The 21,807-nt window shown below is 37.1% G+C and overlaps 1 protein-coding gene across 1 annotated transcript in view; it reads right to left on the bottom strand.

The window, feature by feature from the left end:
• SV2C (synaptic vesicle glycoprotein 2C) overlaps positions 1 to 21,807 on the bottom strand; it is a 119,263-nt gene that overhangs the window by 40,222 nt on the left and 57,234 nt on the right. Inside the window, exon 4 of the mRNA XM_066569735.1 lies at positions 11,733 to 11,884. Coding sequence (XP_066425832.1) covers positions 11,733 to 11,884 — 152 coding nt within the window. The remainder of the gene's footprint in view (positions 1 to 11,732; positions 11,885 to 21,807) is intronic.

The following is a 21,807-nucleotide window of genomic DNA, read 5'->3' as shown; positions in this document are numbered from 1 at the left end:
GATTGTTTGTCTAACTGCCCTGTGAAGAGAACTTGCTAACACTTTATATGAAGTTCAGAGTCTTCAGGCAGTACTGAAATCTGAAATATGAAAGCTAAAACTTAAGGCATTGCTCAGAGTAAACTGCACAAGTCTGCTAGAAATTAGTGTAGAAGAACACAGGTCAACTTTTGTCCAGGGTTCAGATGAAAAGAGCTGTGGTATGTAATCAAAAGCTCAAAAGTTTTATTTTACTTTAAATGTCTGCTTTTGTCACATTTCTGCATGCAAATACGATTTAGAAAATTTTCTCATTTTAGTTAAAGACCTAATATAAAGCTACATTATATGACACCATTCGCAGTCCTACGGAAGCAAATACTTCTGTTACTGCTCTGATGGTCTTTTATATATACATTTTGAATCTTCCTAATGTCTTTGTAATCCCATTGACTTAGGGGAAAAATATTAGTGCTGGGATGGTTATAGTTCAGTGGTTTATATCTTTCCTGAATTTAATGACCACCAGACATTTTTCAACTGGATTTATGGAATACTACCTAGCTGACTAAGGCTAACTATGTAAGAAAGATTTATTTAATTTTTTTGTGCCCATATGGCCTAGAAGCATTTTATGAAAACCAGCTATCAAAAACCAGCAGTAGCTGAACTTTCTTAGCTTGACAACCAGATAAAAGTAAGCATAAATATTGAAATGTATTTTTCAAGTATGAACAAGATCTATTCAATAATTACATTAAGTTTACAATAGAGACTTAAAACTGTAAAGATGATGTTTTAAGTACTCAGATAAAAATAAATAAATAAAAAAGAATAAGCCACCAAGGGTTAATATGTGGCTGAAAATCTCATTACAAGGACTGTGGCACATAATTGATCTGACTGTTTGGCTGACTGAGTCAGTGGCCCCAGAGATTTATGTATTCAGGCATTTCTACAAAGTCCTGGCTTGGGTCTGGCTCTGTGCAGCTGTTCAATGAAGGCGCTTCACAATCTGGAAAACAAAGAGTAAAATCTGCCAGCCACAACACTGACAACATCACAACTTGGAGGCTTGTCAGTCTAAGAAAAGGTTATGTCAAGCTTTCTAGAGATGATGGTTCAAAGAGATGCAATTAATGTCAGAAGTGGGGGAGACAGAATGTTAAGAGAGGCTGCTGTCAGGGCTTCAAAATAACATGGCCAATGCTGGCACCAAGACTCTGCAACCAAATATCACTAAAATGTGCTTCAAAAGTTGTATGAACTTCATTTGTATGTAGCTTTAAATTTGTATTAAGTTTTTTACCTCCATTCTCCAACGTGTAGTTAGCAGTTCTCCACTACTTTATTTAAGAATTGAAAAATGGCTTTGTATTAATTTTGAGGCATCTGTTTGGACAGTGCCAAAGAGTACAAAAAGAGTAAATCATTGAGAGCAAACAGAATCCACTTCTATAAGAAGACAATATAAAATTGTCAAATGCCCTGCGCAGTAGCCATGAACAAAGTATATAAGGAAACACTTGTCTTCAATAGAATCCATTCATATTGTTGACCTACCCATACACAAAATACAGATACAATGATATCTGTGTATTCTTGTGTGAAAATACAGATACAATGATATCTGTGTATTCTTGTGTGGCACCCTCCACCATCTATCCACGGCCATGAGATCACAAATGGTGCTATATTTCAAGTAATGAGTTGTTGCAGACACTGCTAAAATCAGCAGTTAGATGTGGAAACTAATTGAAAATGTAAGTGTTCCTGTCCTGCTCCAGGACTCCCAGTGATTTATGTGCATCTGGACTAAGGATATTTAAATAATGGGCTCATGGAAAAGAAGGAAAGAGAAGCAATTAATCAAAAAGGACAATCAGTAAAAGGCACAATGAAACACTGTAGCTTATGAAAAGAAAATGGGGCCTCCTTATCTAGCTTAACATAGAAACAAAACATTAATTGAAATGCTGGAACAATATTTGAAGAATACCAAGAGGACATGTCTTTTGTCAGTGATACACATTCTACCTTTTGTGTGCTGCTGCAGTGTAACAACAGAATATCTCCGTAATTCAAGAAACTCTTTCAAAATTTAACCATTATATTTATTTGTTTGAATAGTGTTGCAAGAAAATAGCTTCTTTTCAATGAGCATATCAGTGCTGTGATTAAAGTATTATTTCCTTTTTTGCTATTTCACTTGCCTCTTGTTTTCTCTTAAAAAAATGAAAAGGAGTAATATCTTATCCCTGTAAGAGAGACATATAGACGAAGCAGGTAGTTTATGTGATCAAATTATTAGAGCCAATGTGCATTCTAGGAATTATCTTCTAATCTAACAGCAGACAATTGAACAAGTCTGGCCACATTTCTGGCCTTACTGTACAGACTGTAAGGCCTTTCTGTTCTGTGTGAACAATGGGTCAGAAGTCTTGAATTCAAGCCTTGGTCAAACTTCCAAGAAAATATTTTTTGCACGCTCAAATCAGTACTAATAACTGTTAGTCTATCATAGTGGCAGCAGGAGGTGGATTGTGCCTGTGAGCAGTCAGTCACAGTGTTTGAAATGCAATTATGAAGGAAACAATGAAAACACAATACATTAAGAAAACAGATAATTATTTTACATTCTTTCTTTTATACAGCTTCATGGCTTCCTTGAGAGCCTAGAATCATAAAGGAATCAAATGTTTGTATCAGACTGAACTAAATAATGTTTCTGTGGGAAAATAAAACTACATAAAAGCCTTACCTTTATTGCATCTTTATCTGTATTTCCTTACTTTTTTATTATATGGCAGTGCCACTTTCTTGAAACAACTAAGAGGGCGACCAAAACTTTCAATGCCTAAAATCAAGTTGCCCCAGTACTAAAAAGAAAGCAATAGCAATTCAAACAGCAAGGGAGGAATAGTGAGTAGTATTGTATTGAGTACCTTGCCCAGCAGCAAAGCTGAGGAAATTGGGAATGGAAACCTCATGGAAACCTCAGCCTAGAGCCCTCACTATGAAATCTTAATGCTTATCACTGCTCATTTTATACTGTTTTCTGCTAACATCTTTGTAAGGTATAAAAAACAGAGCTGTCTTGGAAATATGTAGTGCACAAACACTGTAAGGGAGGTAGATATGGTTTTGCCATATTTTTGAACAAGTTCCTCTCCTAAAAGTGTGATAGTCACATACACTGGTAAGCATGGATATTTGAATAGACCTCAGTGGAATTACTTTCACTAAAGTAGGCATGATTTTCAAAAGTAACACAAAATATTTTCCTCTGAGAAAAAGTATGAACAAACTTCTTGAAAAAAAAAAAATCCAATGTCATTTGCAATTGATTTTGTTAATTTTATTTTAAAGGCAACTGGACTGCAAACTGAAAAATTATATTACAATTGTATATGCAATTCTTAGAAAGAATATATTATTAAAGTGAAAAGAAACTATTACTAAAAGGAAAATCACCAAGTTCTTCAAAGCAGATAGCTCTGCAAGCCACAGAAATAATATGAAAGCATTGTCGGCAAATTTATAATGCCATATTATGTTCCAGAGGAAATTAATGTATTTTTGTATATGCTTTATCTCATGATTTTTTCATCTGTTGTAGAACAGTCAAAAAATCAAACATAGGTTTTTTGTGACTTAACATTAAAAATATTAACAAAGAAATCTTATTGATTAGCATCTTCCTTGTTTCTAGACATGAAAAGCAAGGTTAATGTCTGACACTGCAGCTACTTCTGCTGGTCAATCTGAACAGGTTTGTAAGGCAGCTTTATTAACCTGGATTTAAATTTCCTTAAATTATACTGAAGACCAATTTATTGTGGGAAACTGATTTTTCATTAACAGTGAGGCTGAGAAGTTGACTATTTTATTGTCATAAGAATGATTGACTATTACTACAGTTTTTGTGGAAAATTGTGTTTATGGCATTGAACAATGATGTTTATGACAACAGTCTGTTCACCTGTCTGTCAGTTCCTCCACCAGCATTCTTTAAAGTCATTAAGATGCTTCAATCAAATGTCACAGGAAGTAATAGTCCCAAAGACAGTCACATTCTCCAAAGCCTTGTGAAATATGCTGCCCAGGCAGAGAAGAGAGAGTCCAGTGGAAGATGAAGGAAAAGGCAGGAGATATCAGTGGTCCCTCATGGATGCTGAAGCCTACCTGGGTATGGGGAATGCAGCATAGCCACTCAGTCCATTGGCTTTGGCACTGGTCTGACCTAGGTCAAAATGAGTTGCTTTCTACCTGAGAGCAGCTAGGCCAGGGCTGTATTGCACCGGGGAGCATGGTGTGAGTGTGGATATCTGAATGTTTCTTATTCCAGAGTTCTGGGGGAAAGAAGGGGGAACGGTAGAGAGTATAGCAGAAAGGGACCTAGAAAAAGCAAGGACAAACTAAAAGGACTGCTGTGGTGCCTTGTAAGCAAGATAGGGGAAGAGAGAGCAGAAGGGAGTTCACCAGGATCAAAAGGTGATTCACAGAAAGCCCTAGGAAACTGAGCCTCATACCTTCTTTGCCCACAAAACAATTTGCTAGATTTTTACTGAACCTTTCCCTAAACAAATTTTCTCTTTCACCTTCAGCCTGAAGTGCCAAGGAAAAAGTTATATTTGAAGCTCATTAATGAGCATCTTTAGTGCTCATTAAGTAGATGTGCTAAAAGCTACTTAAACTTCTAGGGCTTGCAAATATAAACATTGAAATGACCATTTCAAACTGTGCATTAGAGCACAGAAAATAAAAAAAAAACCTGATAAAGTGGGGTTTATTTGCTCTCCTAGCTAGATTTGCATAAGCAGCACTTCTAAACTCTGCTGTACTCTGTCATTATTGTTGCTCCTAAAGATGAAGATTTTTTAAAAGTACACATTCAGTGTAATCTAATTTAATAGGATTATTTCAAATGAGGAACAATTCACAAATAGAAGTTGATAACTCAAGTTAACATTGAAACTGCCTTGTACACACTTTAATTAACTCAGATTTGAAAAAGTATAGATAAAGCTTCATTTGCAGAATACCTGATAAATGTAAGTGCATTAAGTATTTGCAGGGGGAAGAATAGCACATTGGGGATCAATCACTTTGCCTCTTAGAGGAAAGTAAAACAGATCAACAGATGTTGTGTGACATAGTAGATGCCTTTATGTCTGATCTATTCCATTTATACAGCATGACACGGTCTCATAGCAAATGCAGATTCAACCGTAACAAAGCTCTAACTTATTTAAACCTTAAATGGTATTTTTCATTTGTGAAGGCTGATTCTGAAAAGAGAAGATATATCAGAAAGGAAATTGTATGAGGCAAATTTGAAAATTTGTTCTTGGTTTTAAATTTTGGTTCACATGTTTCCTCCAAGTCTTAAGAAAAAGGACAATATATTGATTTCAAATTCTGCAAATTTCTTGGCACATTTGTGGGCTTTTTACATCTGAGAAAAAAACCCACGGATCTCTTACCCAGGCCATCTTCTTCGGCATTTCTCTTTGTACTGGACAACTGATGAAATTCAGACACGTTCTGCAAAAATACCAAACTACCATATAACAGAAAATCATGCCTTGGGTTCAACTTTTTCCCCAACAGCTGTTGCTATGGCATGAATTTGTTCTAAACTACCTTGAAAAGGAAAATTTTTAAAGACATGTTTGAGAAAAACAATAGAAAAGAAAAGTAATATTAAGGAATTGGAATTTTTAAAAATTTATAGTCCAGACTTTTAGAAATTAAATGAGGACAAACGTACTTTTTCTACCAGTGCAGGGTTATTTGGCCAAGAAGCTTTCTGTCTTCCATTTGGAGCTACCAGCCAGGATAATTTGATAGACATGTATTTTCCTATATGTGCTGGGACTATTCAATGTTCCTTGTTTTTCTATTTTTTAAAAAATTCTAATATTTTTTTCTTTATTTGCTGTTTTCTAGTCTACCCCAACACAAATGAAGGAACAGTAAGGGTTTAATAGAATGGGGGTGTGGGAACTTTGAGGGGCATCTGTTGCATCAACTTGCTTCAAACCAGAGTCCATAATGGTCCCTGCAGCCTCAGGCTGAGCTTTTACTTCTTTCGTGGCAGTTTCATTCAGATGCTTAACAAACACACCATTATAAAATCTTTTTCATTATCTGTACTACCAGCTCTTGACAGAAATATCAGATGAGTCTGTAAATCCACACTAAACAGCTCCTACCATTTAAAAGGATCCAGGTCTGCTGACCAGAAGTGCTGAAAGATGAATGACTCCTAAGATCCTTCTACTTTTATTGCTCATCAAGCACTAGTACTTGCTATGCCCTAAGTCTCTAACCCACTGATAGTATGTAGCATTAGTGTGGGAATTTTTAACCCAATACCACCGCTGCTGTGTGACACTGAGAAACTCTTTAGCCCAACAAAAACCCAGACAGAATAAGGGAGTTAAAAGGTTTTCTTTTTTCATTGCTGCTCCACAATTTTAGTCCATCATGTTCTCAGTTAAATCTGCAGCAGCCTGAGAGGTTAATTCCTCCATTAACACTGCCTGGTGCTTTGCATGCTGTGAATTGCACAGTGAGCCAATATCTATCTCCTCATCTGCATAGCTGCTGCGTGCAGGCCTGCTGCCTTGCCTGTTTTACTACTATACAGTTCATGACGCTTTCATGCAGAAGGGGATTTCATTGCTGTTTTGAAGATAGGTTTATCTTTTTTATCTTCAGTTGGATGACACAAAAATGGAGCACACATGACATGGAAAGTACAACAAAAATGTTTTCAAGCCATCATGGTAAAGGGTGATAAAAGGATCACTTTCATTGCCAACAGAGCAAATTTCTTCAGATTAATTTAATTGCTTTACCACAACAATCTTCTGCTACAAACCAAGAAATATTTTTCAGGCCACTTTGCAAACCAGTTCTTACTCAAAAGAAAAACAGATTGGTCCATTCTCCTCACATTTGCAGTCAGACGCCATTATATACTCCTGGGCCTAAAAAAAGACTTGTCTAATTATGGAAAGTAGAATAAGAACAGTCAACAGGTGTCCATTAGTAGGTCTAGTGAATTTAGCATAGTTCTAAACTGTTAAGGACAATCTGTTGCTTCATGTGCCCTTGACAACATCCAGTGAATGAAGAATCTGTAAATATATTTGGCAGTTCATATTAGTACTATATAACAACTGCATTTGAAATTTAACTTCTATCCTGTCTAAATTAAGTCCCTTTTTCTGCCCTTTAAATTCATTTAATCATATTGACATGAGAAAAAAGAAAAAGGAAAAACTTTCAGAGAGAATAGAAGTGAATATATTTAATATATTTTACTGACCAGGAAATGAATACAAAAATTTCCAGTAGGAGACATAATTAAAATTTTTTAAAATAGAAGTTAGTATTTTAAATATAGTGCTTTGTAAGACAAGAGTGAGTGCATTATTTCGACACTTCTATGTCTGTATCTTTAAGTTCTGTTACTGTAAAGAACTTCCTCTCAAAAAAAAATACATTCAGGAAAAAATGCCCTTCTCTAGTAAAGCTCTAATGACTGAAGTAGAAATATCATTTGTGACAAGTGACAAGTTTATAATTTGTAACTGTGACTTTTAGTCACAGCATAAAACATCAATTGTTTGCTGATGCAATAGAAAACTCTGCTGTAATAGAGAACATGTTAATACATTCCCACTTACAGCCAGAGAGACACACTACACCTGGGCAAGAAATCTTCACTTCTGAAATGGAATGCCATTTCTGTAGATTTCTTATTCCACACTTTTTTACTCCAAGTTTGTTTCCTGAATAGTGCTAAATACCTGTCTTATGAACACAAGTAAGTGGTCCTCAATTTAGTAGGACAAAAGGCGCTAGTGATGAAAAATGAATACTTTAGATGAAGATCTATCTTATAATGTGATTACCCTTGTCTGAAAGAATGTTTAAACTTACGTCTGATTTGTACTGAAAGTGTTAGAAAGAAGTGTTTTTACTATTTTCTTTATTCTGTATCATTAAATTTGAAGTGGTTTAGGGAATAATGGAGCCTAATTTAACTGGAATCTTTTGCATATTTATGGAGGTAATGTCTCTTCTCTGGCCATACAGTGGAGACTTGTTCACTAATGTCATTTGACATGGCTATCTCTTCTCTTCTCTGGTTAATACCAGAAGTGGGGTGTGAGAGTCTGGAAAAAGCTTCAGGTTCCCCCTGCAGTTTATGCTGTAACAGCCTGGATATCTGCACCATCCTGTTCTCTTCCTTGCAATCTGATTTCTTTTTGATCAAGCACTCCTCTTGTTCAAGAATAAGATTTAAGAACCAGCGAAGTCAATATGTTTTATGACTAAGTAAAATACTGTAGGGAATGTTGCAAATTTCAAAAGATTTCCCTATAGTCCATAAAGCCAGAAAAGGCTTGTATGACTCTTACAGGCAAAGTGCATAAAATCAGACAGAATATCAGAACTGATCGGCTAAGGATGCCGAAATCCTTATCTAGCTTCCCTTGATGTTTAGTTTGGAGATATGTTACAATAAAAATTGAGACTGATTTTTACAATCATGGCACAGAATTTTTTTCTTTTTTAATAACTGATAAAACAACTTTCAAAATTCTTTTTAATTCCCATTCTCAGACTAAATAATAAACTTGATGTAAAAAATTTTGTACGATATAAATATCTGGATTTTAAACTAAAATTTCTCTTTCTTGGGATTCTTCATAATTTGAAAAACAAACATTTTTGAAGACTATTGTAATACACTGTTGAAGTCTCTGACATCTTTGAAATACTCTACTTTGAAACAGGATGCTAAAATTAAAACTGCACTTGCAGAAGTATTTACAGAATAATTGTTAATTCTCCTCTCCAGACTGATGTAAGCACTGTAGAGAGGAATTTCTTTTTAGCAGTCTAATCTGAGACTTTTAAAATTAGTTGCAATTCGAAGCATTTCTCTGCAGATGTTTCTTCTCCACAGCCTGAGCTCCAGTTTAGGAGACCTTGAACAGGTCTACACAAACTTTCAGTTTTTAAACAATGGCCAACAGATATTTAAGTCAAAAAGCCTTGCTAGAGAGATGCTTGTCTTCCAGATGATATTAGCCTTTCCATATGTGGTGACTGCAGCACTGCATCACACTTATCCTTCAGTTAATAACATGTTGATGTCAAAACAACAGTTATCAACATTTTATTTTGTGTTCCAGGGCATCTCCTGTTTCAGACTGCTATGCTGCTTGAACAGCAACAGCGATAAACTGTTACATATACAGAGTAATCTGTGCTTTCTCCCAGAAAGATGTATCTAAATGTTCAATGGGCAAACATACATATATAGCTTCACAGTCCGCCTTGGGCTAGATAAGGTATGCTTATGAACCCAGGACTTTTTAAAAGTAGCTTGTATAAGAAGAACTACAAATGAAAGGAATACATTGGTAAATGAGGGAAGAAAAGAACATTCAGAAGTATTCTACTCTGTTGACCTGGTATCTTTCTATTAATAGAAGAATAATTCCACTGTGCTCAATGACAGTTTATTGCTTTTTTTACAGATGGAGCTTCATTCATTGCTATTGAATAACGTCTGAGTCCAGCTGAGAAAACCAAACATTGTCAGGTCCTCAAGTGAGAAGCAGAGAACACAGAAATGCCCATTCACAAATATAAATGCAGTTTAAAAGTGGGTGTGTAGTTTATAATAATTATGTTTTGCTTCCTGGTCACTGAAGATGTGAATGATGAGAAGTACAGAAAGGGATTTGGTGGAAAATCTCTATCTGTTTAATTCTGGCAAAATAAATCTACGTAGAAATAATTCAGAAATAGTAAAAGAGAAAATACCCCAAGAGCCTCCTTGTAAATGCATGTAATACAAATGGTGTAGACATCTGAATGGGCGTTTCCTTGACCTGGAATGTTTCTGTGAGGGGACAGCAATGTGTGACCACACTCCCCAAATGCTGGAGCAGGGCTTGCCCTGGGAGCAATTTTTGCCAAAATGATATACAAACTTACTTCTTTTACTCTGAAAAAGGATTCTTCTGATAGCTTGATTTTTTTGGCCTTTTTTTGTTCATTGTAACTTACCTTAATAAACTGCAAGTAGTGATTTGTATGTCTAGCACTAAAGCATACTATGTTTTCAAATTGTTTTTTACTTTCTCTTGTCTTATATTATTTAACAAATATTTTTGTAGGTGGAAAAAGCAACAACAAAAACAAGAACAACAAAAAAAACTCAGTGCAGCACCCCTTTTTGTTGCTGATATTCTTCCTCTGCTAAAGAAAGAGAAATGTTTTCCCTGTAGTGACACTGCTTTGGTATAAGTGCACTATATTAAAATATACTGTCACGTGATGTTCTAAAAGCACCTCGGTAAAGGATATAAAGTTATTTATAAAATCTACATTAAATTAGACAACCTATGTAAATTACTCTGTCATAATGTTTGCATTTTCCATGGAAAGATAAAGAAAATAAAAGTCCATAGGAAAGCAAAAAATACTTGGCATCCAGAGCAATTTACTACTTTGGAAAAAAAATCCATATTGTGCCTTGTCAGCACAAATTCCTCTCTTTGCTTCCAGAAGTTCAAAGTCAAAAGGCAAGGTTGAAGATAGAGATTCAGGTTTAGTGTACTGAACCCTAAAATAATTTTAATGCAACAGTCTAGGTATTTGATTAGTCTGCACTATTATAATTTATTTCTGGACATTATCACTCGCTAAATATTCCCATCACTTCAAGCAAACCTTCACAATAATGCTTTGATAAACCTCATCACTTGGCTAAAGGAAGCTGCTTTGGATGCCAGCTCACAGCGCTGCTTTACTTCACTTGAGGCCTGCCAGAGAGAACTGCTTAAGAAGCTGATTTTTAAGAATGCCTGAGCAGTCAGAGCAACCCTGGAGACCTCTGAGCACTTAGCTCTTGTAAAAGGCAAGCACAAGAGACAAAGAATTGAATCTATACCTCCATATTGTGTTTAACTATGTCAGAGAAATTAAAGAGCTCTTTGACAAAGTAGCTTGTATTTTACATGGGTATAGCTTCAGCCATTGCCCTCACACTTCCCCACAGCATTTAAATATACTATGTTTCATTTATCAGTTTTTACACCACTAAAAATATCTACTAAGAAACATTCAATACAGCTTTATTTTCAGACTAATTTCAGGTTTCAGCACTGCAAACATTAAGAAACTTCTTACTCTTCTTCTCAAGAATGTTCAATTCACAATCTATCACTGTATCAAAGTATCACTACTTAGACATTCCTGCAATTTAAAATTTCTCTGATGGAAATCTCCACATCATCTATTTTCTCCAGATTTAACAGACACCAATTAAATTTTAATGTGTACAGATTTTCAGTAATTTAAAAAATCTGACTGAATATGGATATTGCTGAAGTTTTGCATCTTGTAATAAATTATTTATTATTTGGCATACAATCTATTCCCACTATACCCTCCAAAAGGAATTATTAAATAATAATATTATTAATAAATATAATATAAAAATATAATATAAAATATATAATATAATATAATATAATATAATATAATATAATATAATATAATATAATAATTAATATTATTTTTATCAGTTAGGTCACTAGTTCAAAAACAGATACGAAGTCTCTTCTTTAAGCTATCAAGCTTCAAGATCTTTAATTTCATACTAGAATACCTCCAAATCACAAGGAGATTTTTCTTTCTTCTATGGCTTTTCTTACCATAATGAGGAATTATTGCCCAAGCCATTGCGGAAGCGTAGATGCCACCAATCATCCAAAACATGCAGAGCCAGCTCAGGTGTTCACCTCGTTTCTCCCGAGCAAGCACTTCCGAAAAATAGGAAAAGACTGTTGGCATAGCTCCACCAATCCTAAAAGGAGATACAGATAATGGATTAAGCAAGAGAGTTACAGCTAGATAAAGTTTGAACAAGCCTGTAGCAGCAGTCATCAAAAACCTCAAATACAAGCACCTTCTCTGGCAAGTGTTTTTTTTTAAATTGCACCATATATTGGAGAACTCTAGAGAAAACTTTCATAAGTTTGGATGCAATTTTTTGTCAAATATTTCCTTGAAAATTCTATGTACTATTTATTACATTCAGTGTTTCAAGGGAATTGTCAATGTGTCAGTCACTGGAACAGAAACCAGTGTGAAGTCTTGAATTTCACCGTTACAAAATCATGGCAGTCTACTGACAAATGCCAAAATACATTGCTTCTAATGGAAAAATATTACTCATTTTCCCAAAGTGTAATGGGTATTTTTCTAAGTCTTACCTCCCATGATTTAGGTAACCAAGAAATAACGAAATGTCATTAGGATTTTTTTTACACAAAATTCAAAACATATTCTACTCAATTGGACTACATGAATAGCTAAGTCCATGCTGGCTTTTTACTTCATTTTTTATGAAAAGCATTTGCATTAATATAATATTCATTTTTTTCTTATGGTAAAATAATCATTGTCTGAAGGTCAGTTGCACAAAAAAAAAAGAGAAGATTCAACTTGGTTTTACAAAAATTAAAGTAACTCAAAATATGTATCACTTTTGGTACCAGTTTCCAAGTCATCTTTTACTATCTTTATCTGCTCACTACGTATGCAAGCTGCCTCATGTTCTACATCACAACAAGTGCTTGTGGATTTTATTTTTTCCAATGTAGAAAATACCTTCAGATTACATACATCATATGGCATAGTTTGAATTTGTAAGTGAATTTTAAAGATAAATGCATATTTATGTATCATCTGGCAGCTGCCAAACTGGAAGCAAACAGCAAACCTCAAAACAGTTTTAAATAGATATTAACAAGGGAAACATGAATACAGAAATGGTATTTCACCACTAAGAAAGTTCAGTGCCACAGCCATACAGTTTATTTTAATATATCTTCATGTACTGTTATGAAGTATTGGGTTGAGCTTATACAGGGGATTGCTGTTTTCTCTTTTCCTTTGTACAGGTCTTCACAGAGTCATAGAATGCTTTAGGTTGGAAAGAACCTGAAAGATCAGCTGATTCCAACCCCTGCATACGGACAGGGACACCTGGGACACCTTCACTAGACACAGCTCCATCCAATCTGGCCTTGAACATTGCCATGGATGGCACGACATTCCTCAATACCCCATTCCAATGCCTCACCATCTTCACAAGAAAGAATTTCTTCTTAGCATCTAACCTAAACCTGCCCTCTTTCAGTTTGAAGCCATTCCACATTGTTCTATCACCACACACGATTGTAAAAAGTCTCTCTCAATTTTTCTTACAGGATCCCTTCAGGTACTGGAGGATCCAATTAGGACGTCCTGAAGCATTGTCTTTTCTGAAATACTGCTGGTCAATATTTAGCTTTACAATGAATCTTTTGCGTAGTTGAACCTGCTAGCTATTAAAGGCTCTTCTGGTAATGCAAAGGTTTACACCTCTAGGAATTCCTGTTACATACACAGCTAACAAGGTGTATCCTATTTCTTCTCATGGGCGGAAATACTTAAAGCCTTCACTAGGAAACTGCCCTGTCACAGGCAACAAGGGACAATGTCCTTGGAGCTTCCCCTAGGCTGAGGAAAAATTGAGGGGGCATGGCCAAGAGTAGAACCACAACTCATTTTCCTGTGATGGGGAAACCCTGCTGTCTCCATGCTTATATGGATTCAATGCTCTCCAGTTTCATAAATATATAAGGATTACTGCTATGATATAAACCCTCCAGGGTGCAGAGATGGCTTTGAATTGCACTCCCACATTGTTCCAAATAGAGTACTCATGGTTCTAATTAGAGTTTCTTTTCTAAGGTCAAAAATTTACCAGTAGAACCAGAAACAAGATCTTCCTCTTTCCTGACAAAGATGAAAAGTGCTGATAAGGAGTTACAGGTGTCTGCTTTCAAGGAGACCTAATTTAATAGGTTGCTCATGGCATCCATTGGGTGGATGTTTCAAGTTGAGAAAATCTACCTTGTCTTAATGCCACAAAATGAAGAGAACCTGACCAAAAGTAGCTAAAAAGACACCTCCCACCTCTTAGCATGAATCAACTATATTATGGATGATGAGAGGTAAATGCTGCTTTAGCCATTAAAACTGATCCAGGTGGGTTGACATAATATGCTACATCCTAAAGGTTCTCCAAAGCTACAGAAGAAGCCCTGTCCAAATCAATAGGGCAACTTGGCTAGCAAATAGACCCTTTATACATGTAAAAGGAATTCTGGAGCCAGAAAATAAAAATGTTTACTTAGGATATGCAAATAAGCAAGAAAAAAATAATCAGCATTGAAAACTCACAATTCTTCCGTTTCAACTGATTGGTTTATTTGGCGCTTCCAGTGAGTACATAAACAGGCTAAGAAATTCTTTAAAGTCCAGATAGTGTGTTTGTATTGACTAAACAGTGAAAATAACCAGTCTAGAGTTTAAAGGAGAAATACAGGATGTACTTTCATCATTCAGAAAACTGCTGCTATGGAGAGTTGTAGGTGTTTGTTTCACAGCAATGGTGTAGTAAAGTGAGTTATGTGCTTTTCTGCACCTTAAACCTGTGAATGGAAAATTTGCTTCTCAGCTGGTTAAACTCGTCCTTCTAGCCTCATATAAGTACAGAGTATTTTAGGATGCTGGTACATATGAAGCCCTTCTTATATCATAAAGCTACTACAAGGACTAAAAATTGATTATGAAAATCTTAGAAAGGCTAATCAACTGCAAAACTAGAGGAACAAGGAGGAAGATGGAGAGGAAGCATCCTCCTGCAGAAGACTGTTCTTTTTCTCTTAATGCTGGACAATCTCAAACTGGCAGTAGCCATGTCTCCATTCCCTAAAACTTGCTCCTAAATGCAGAGGAAGTGACAGCAGGAAGGGAGAGTAGGAACATCTACAATTGTTCTCACACCAAACAACAATGAGAAATTGTCTTAAAAACTCAATGGACCTTGAGAACTCTTCTAAGGAGCAAAGAAATTTCTTCCCAACTTGCAGAAGTTTTAACTTGTGCTTGGTACTACAGTAATTTTCTATCATGGAACTAACATGGTGTCTGGTATACTGAACATTGCTAGCAGAAGCATAAACTACCTCTCCAAGACTGGGACAAGAGAAGATCAGAGTATCTCCAACTTCTTCCATCACTTTCTTGTGAGGATTTTTCAGATCTTTCAGCCACTACTGCTATTTATGAATTAACTTATCAAAAGTTCATATTTAAAGAAATCCACCAATAAATCATGCAACAGGTGCAAAGAAGAACACAATTGTAACAGTTTTAAAAAAGAAAACTTTGGCTAGATCCCATCTTCAATTGCACTCATACAAACCCTTAATAATTCAGTGCGTCCAGGTGAGCCCTTCCATATTTTTAGGGAAGGAATAAAATTTGATTCTCAACATTTTTGTATTGTAAGTTTGAAAGCAACTGTCTTCTTGTTGCCCGCCAACATTTTGTGAAATGCATGGTGGCATGTACAGGAGTGAATTTCAAGTAAAATTAAAAGCAGAACTGCCTCAGTAGGAAGACTTCATCTTTTGTTTTAAGGGAAATGCAATGCTATTTTCCCACAGGTTACAGTGTTAAGTCTGCTTCTGGCAAAGAATTGGTATTATACAGTGGGCTCTTTACTGTTACTGTGTTTGTAAATTATATGGCTCATTGTCACTTGCAGAAAATAATTTGATATGTGAAACTACATTCTTCTCTTGATATGTCTCCCTGTGCAGATAAAAAGCCCATGAAAATTGTGGGTTGACTTGAGAAGACTATTCATTCTAAAAATGGGAAGGAGTTTAACTTTCCTAAACACAAATTATTCAAACAAGCTGAAGCTTTAATATCTCATCTCTTATTCATTTCTGTTATTTCTTCAGTTATCCTGACCAAAGCAGTGGATGTAAACATGTTACCCACAGATAACAGAGAGAAGTCCATGCGCTACTTCCTTCTGGGTCATGAATAGTATGTATCTTGTTAGTATGTACAAAAACTAAGTACTTTTTTTCCTATCTTACTTCACAGATAAATTATGTGAAGTCTGAACATTTTTTTTAGAGGATTAAAAACCCACAGATCCAAGCCTCTGGGATGATGATCATGAGTGATATCTGTCTCCTGAATAACACATTCTGTAATGAGGCAAAATCTAATACCAACAGGAGGCAAAACTTCATTGAGCTTGGCCCAAAATCATGAAATAAGTTCTCTCACTCAATAAAAATCAGACTTTTCATGTGAAATAAAAGGACACATGCCTTCAGCCTTGATTTTTTTTTTTGGTAAATATGTAGGAATATATTAAAGAACAACACTAATAAAATAGCAGGAGCCTTTTGCTACTGCACGTATTGCTTATATGTGGGAGAATACCATAAATGTCAATGAAAAGAACAATAAATAATTATCTTTTTCAGTTATTCTTCATCTTATGTAATAAACCCCATCAGAAGTAGGCAAAGCAAGAGAGAATGCATATTTATGTACACTCTCAGTTCAGGTTTGTTCTGTGCAATTGTGAGAAAGGTGAAACCAAAAGGAGATTTAAGGGGTGCACCTTAGGAGAGTGGGATTCAGTGAAACAAACAATAAGCTAAGATACATTTGCATTTTCTCTGTTACAAACAAAGATGATAAATGTCTGCTAATCTACCTTCAGAGCTGTGATTTGTCACAACAGATTTTGGCAACTGCACAGTGTGACAGCTGGGATGAAAACACGTCTGTGAGGCATTCAGAAACCTCTGGCTTCAGATAGAAGCTATTGTTTATTTGCAGATTCACTAGCCGAAAGGGCTTGAAATGTAAAAGCATAAAAGGAATAGAGATAATTAGGACAAAAAGCCCTTACAGAATACTAAACATACACGGTAGGATGGTGTTCTTCTGAAATACCTTGTCTTCTCTTTCAAACTTGAACAACATCCAGACTAAAAATAGATAGTGTCTGTGTGAGACTGCATTTGCAAGTTGTCACCTTGTTATTCATTATTTGTTAAAAAGTGATAGAGCTCAAAACACAGATTCAGAGATTTAGAAACAGCCCATCACTCCTTGTCCTACCATCCAATTGCACATAACAGTTTTCTTGAACAGTTTTCTACCCCAGTACCACAAGTCTCATTGAAAAATATCACTGTGGTTTTCCTTTCAGAACTGCCATTAGACTGGCAAAGTATTTAATGGTGAGCCAACAGATCAACATTTTCCTTGAGAACTGCTGGATAAAGACCTAGAAAACTGCATTACACTAAAGACTAAGCTTTGTTGATCACTGTACCCATTTTTAAATACAAGTGTTTCTTTGGACTATGAATAAGGAAGTTTTCTTGCAGGTACATAAGTGGCCTGTATGCTATTAATAGCAAGAGAGTCCTTGTAAAAATGATTCGCATGATAATTTACTGAACTCTACAATAGTCAGTTCCGACAAAAAATGAATTGACAAATAAATAACTCATTCCCCCTATTTACCCAATACTATTTAAAAAATCAAGTTTAATTTACATTCAAGCATATAATAGCAAAAAATGTGTCAGATATGTCAGATAAATTGCTTTCACATATGCTAATTAATTCTTTCTTTTGTAGATTTTCTTCTTCTTTTTCACTCTTCAAGTTTTTACTTGAAAGACAAATACCAAGGTCAGTGTCTGCTATAGACCACCAACAGGAAGAAAAGGCAGGTGAAATAGTCTAGAAGCAATTGGGAGAGCTCTCACAATCACTGGCACAATCCCCCCACTGTTCTTGTGGGGGATTTCAACCTACCAGATGCCTGCTGGAAAAGCAACAGAGTGGAGAGGAACCAGCCTAGGAGGTTCCTGGAAGATAATTCCCTGACACAGCTGGTCAGGATGTCAACAAGGTAGGGCACCCTACTGGAACTGTTGTTTTTGAGCAGAGGAGGATTGGTGGGTGATGGGATATGATGGCTGGAGGCTCTCTGGGCCACTGTGATAAGCTTTCATTGTCAGAGAAGTAAGGAAAGTTGGCAAGGAGAACATGTACCTTGAACTTGTGGAGGGCAGACTTGGGCCTGTTTAGAAGCCTGGTTGAGAAAGTCCCTTGGGAGGCAGTTGTGGTTGCCAAATGAGCCCAGGACCATTGGACATTCTTCAGGAATGAAATCCTAGAAGTGCAGGACCAGGCTGTCACCATATGCTGAAAGTTGGACTACAGGGAAGAAGACCAGCCTGACTGAAGAGAGAGCTGAACTCCAGAAAAAACATAAGAGAGTTTATGATCTAAGAAAGAGTAGGCAGGCTGCTCAGGAAGAATACAGGGATGTCATGAGATTATGCAGGGAGAAAATCAGAAGAGCCAAAGCCCAAATGATTCTTAACCTATCTATTGCTGTAAAGACAAAAAAAGGTTTCAGTAAATATATTAACAACAAAGGCGGGCTAAGGAGAGAACCCAGCCATTTTCACATGAAGGAGGAAACACAGTGACAAAGCATGAAGAAAAGATTGGGGTCTTCTTTGTTTCAATTTTTAACAGTCAGACCAGCTGCTCCCAGGGCACCCAACCTCCTGATCTGTGAGACAGAGAGCAGAGGCAGAATGAAGCCCACATAATCCAAAGGGAAATGTTCAGAGACCCACTACATCACTTAGACACGCTCAAACGTTTGGGCCTGGGTAGGATCCACACAGGAGCCCTAGAGGTGCTGGTGGAAGTGCCCACTGAGCCACTTTCCATCATTTACCAGCAGTCCTGACTAACTGGGGAGGTGTCAGTAGACTGGAGGTTGGGATATATGATGCACATCTATAAGGAGGGTCGGAAGGAGGATCTGGGAAACTACAGGCCTGACTGCAGTGTCCAGGAAGGTCATGGAGCAGATAAGCCTGCACCATCACATGGCACATATAGGAGAACCAGGGGACCAAGCCCAGCCATCATGGGTATGGCTTGTGAAAAGCAGGTCCTACTTGATCTCCTTCTATTATAGGATTGCCCATCCAAAGTGGGCGATCCTAAAATAGAAGGAGATCAAGTAGGACCTGCTTTTCACAAACCATACACTATGGAGGAGGGAAAGAATGTGGATGTTGCCCAACTGGACTTTAGTAAAGCCTTTGACACCATTTCCCAAAGCACTGCCCTGGAGAAACTGGCAGCCTATGACTTGGACAGTTGCCCTGTTCCCTGGGTAAAGGACTGTCAGGCTGGCTGAGCCCAGAAAGCAGCAGTGAGTGGAGTTACACCCACCTGGTGGCTGTCACCAGTGCTGCTCCCCAGGGCTCAGTACTGGTGCCAGTCCTGTTAAATGCCCTCCTTGATGACCTGGACAAGGGGATCAAGTGCACTCTCAATTAGTTTGCAGGTGACACCAAGCTGGGTGGGAGTGCTGATCTGCTGGAGGGCAGGAAGGCTCTGCAGAGGAATCTGGACAGGCTGGATCATGGCTGAGTCCAATGGTGTGAGGTTCAACAAGGCCCAGTGCTGGATCCTGCCCTTGGGTCACAACAACCCCAGGCAGCTGCACAGGCTGGGGCAGAGTGGCTGGAAAGGACCTGGGGGTGCCGGTGACAGCAGCTGAACATGAGCCAGGCTGTGCCCAGGTGGCCAAGAAGGCCAATGGCATCCTGGCCTGGATCAGCAATGCTGTGGCCAGCAGGGCCAGGGCAGGGATTGGCCCCCTGTGCTGGGCACTGGTGAGGCCAACACCTCCAATCCTGTGTTTAATTTTCAGCCCCTACCACAGGAAGGTCATTTTGATGCTGGAACATGTTCAGAGAGGATAACAAGGATGGCAAAACATTTGGAGCAAAGTCCTAAGAGGAGTGGCTGAGGGAACTGGGGGACTTTCAGCTAGAGAATATCAGAAAAAAAACCCTTTATCACTCCTACATCTACCTGAAAAGAGGTGTAGAAAGGTTGGTCTCCCCTTTTCCCAGGGACAAAAAATAGAATGAGAGGAAATAGCCTCAGCTGTACCATAGGAATGGCATAGTAGGAAAAATTCCTTCATGGAAAAAATTCTTCATGGAAAGGTTTTCAAAACATTCCAACAGGCTGCTCAGGGAAGTATGGAATGTCCATCCCTGGAGGGTGTTAAAATATGTAGATGAGATGCTTAGGAATAAGGCTTAGTGGTGGACTTGGCAGTATTAGTTTGATGGTTGACCTCAATGATTTTAAAGATCCTTTCCAACCTAAATAATTCTACGATTCTATAATTTTTATTTTGATTTTTTTTCTGTTGTGTAATCTCTCTTTATTTACCCTTGTCTGGTCTTTTCCTTCCTTTTCTCCCCTTTATATAATCTTCCTTTCCTCATAAGAATGCTGTCTTCTCTTACAGAAGGGAAGAGAAGGTTTAGAGAAGACCCCTTTCTCTCTCAGAACCTCTCATCAACCTTTACCCACATCTGAAGCTGCAAGGACTGAAGCAAAGCAATTTGTGAAGCTCAGACATTTCCAACTGCTCACTTGGCTTCACTGAGAAGTGTATATCCCTTTTGGCATAGCCTATCAGCTTTGAAGCCAGTCACCTGCAGAGCTGTTCATTAGCTCACAGTGTAAAAACACTGATAGCCCTGGGTAGGACACAGCTGGATGCTGAAGAGGAATCAGAGGCAGAAGATTGCAACATTTTGAGAGTGAGAGAATACAAGGTTCTTCACAAAAAAAAGCAGTGGAACAAGTGGATCTGAGGAAGTAAAAGATAAATACAACATGATACTAAATAGTGATGATATAGAATTATAAAAGCTGGAGGTTGGTCTAGGTCTGAAGTTCCTGAAGGAACTGCTTGGGTAGGTCAACAATCTTGTCCTCGTTCCACACAGTCTCCATCTCTGTTGGAACATTTTTGCAGTTGTTATGTATATAGACTGCTTGTACACCCTTCATGTCACAGTCTCCAAGGGGTGGATATGCAATCCTAAAGTGTTTTTTGCTACTAGACGTAGTATACAAAACTGCTGGTAAAAGTCAGGGTGTGTGGACTTACTCAGGGAACCCCTCAGAACTGCAAGTTACAAGAAACTACATTCGCAGTTTTGGATTTTTGCTAACTTTTGATTCCCCATGAAAGAGTGAAGAATTTGAGAAAATACCTGAATTACAAGGTTTGTTCTACCATAGTGACACCAGCACTCTCTGATAGATTCCAATAATATAGAAGGAGTACTGCAGGAAGGTTTAGAGATTGTCTAAGGAAGGATGAAGAAAGTTGTCTGTAGGTAAGTCTCAGATGTAATGAAGTATAGTCTAAAGCAGTCTCAAAAAGGAATATTATGTTAATATGTCTTGAGAAAGACTTTTTTTCACAAGGGATAACAGGCAGGAGAAAAGCTTCTTAATAGCTTTTAGTTACATCAGTTAAAAATATCTAACCTGTATTTCCTAATATTTCTGTGGGTTTGGAAAAAAATTTGGCCAAATTGGCAATTCTGGCAAATTGAAGAAATTTTGCATTCTGGACATACTGTGTGCTTTTAAAAGAGGCCACATTTATTTAGCATCTTTTTTTTTTGCTCAGAAGAAAGAATAAACTCCAGCTTCATTCAAATTAGCAGCTATGTTGTGAGTCATGCTCTGTATCAGAAAAACATTCTTTAGACATTTTCAAACAGATACAACAAGGTGCTTTTTGATGATAAATATTTGTACCTTCCCACAATGGCTAATGGTGAATACCATGCACAGTTTCTCTTCTATGTCTTTTCACTTTGTAGGAAACCATGTCTAAAGCCCTCCTAGACCTTTATCAGACTTCTGGATTCAATTGAGTAATCTTTAATTAAAAGAAATTATCCCAATAACTCTCTGCCCCTTCAGAAAACT

Source organism: Molothrus aeneus, chromosome Z (assembly GCF_037042795.1).
Source record: "Molothrus aeneus isolate 106 chromosome Z, BPBGC_Maene_1.0, whole genome shotgun sequence".
NCBI classification, from domain to species: Eukaryota; Metazoa; Chordata; class Aves; order Passeriformes; family Icteridae; genus Molothrus; species Molothrus aeneus.
This window is presented reverse-complemented; position numbering and strand designations above follow the sequence as displayed.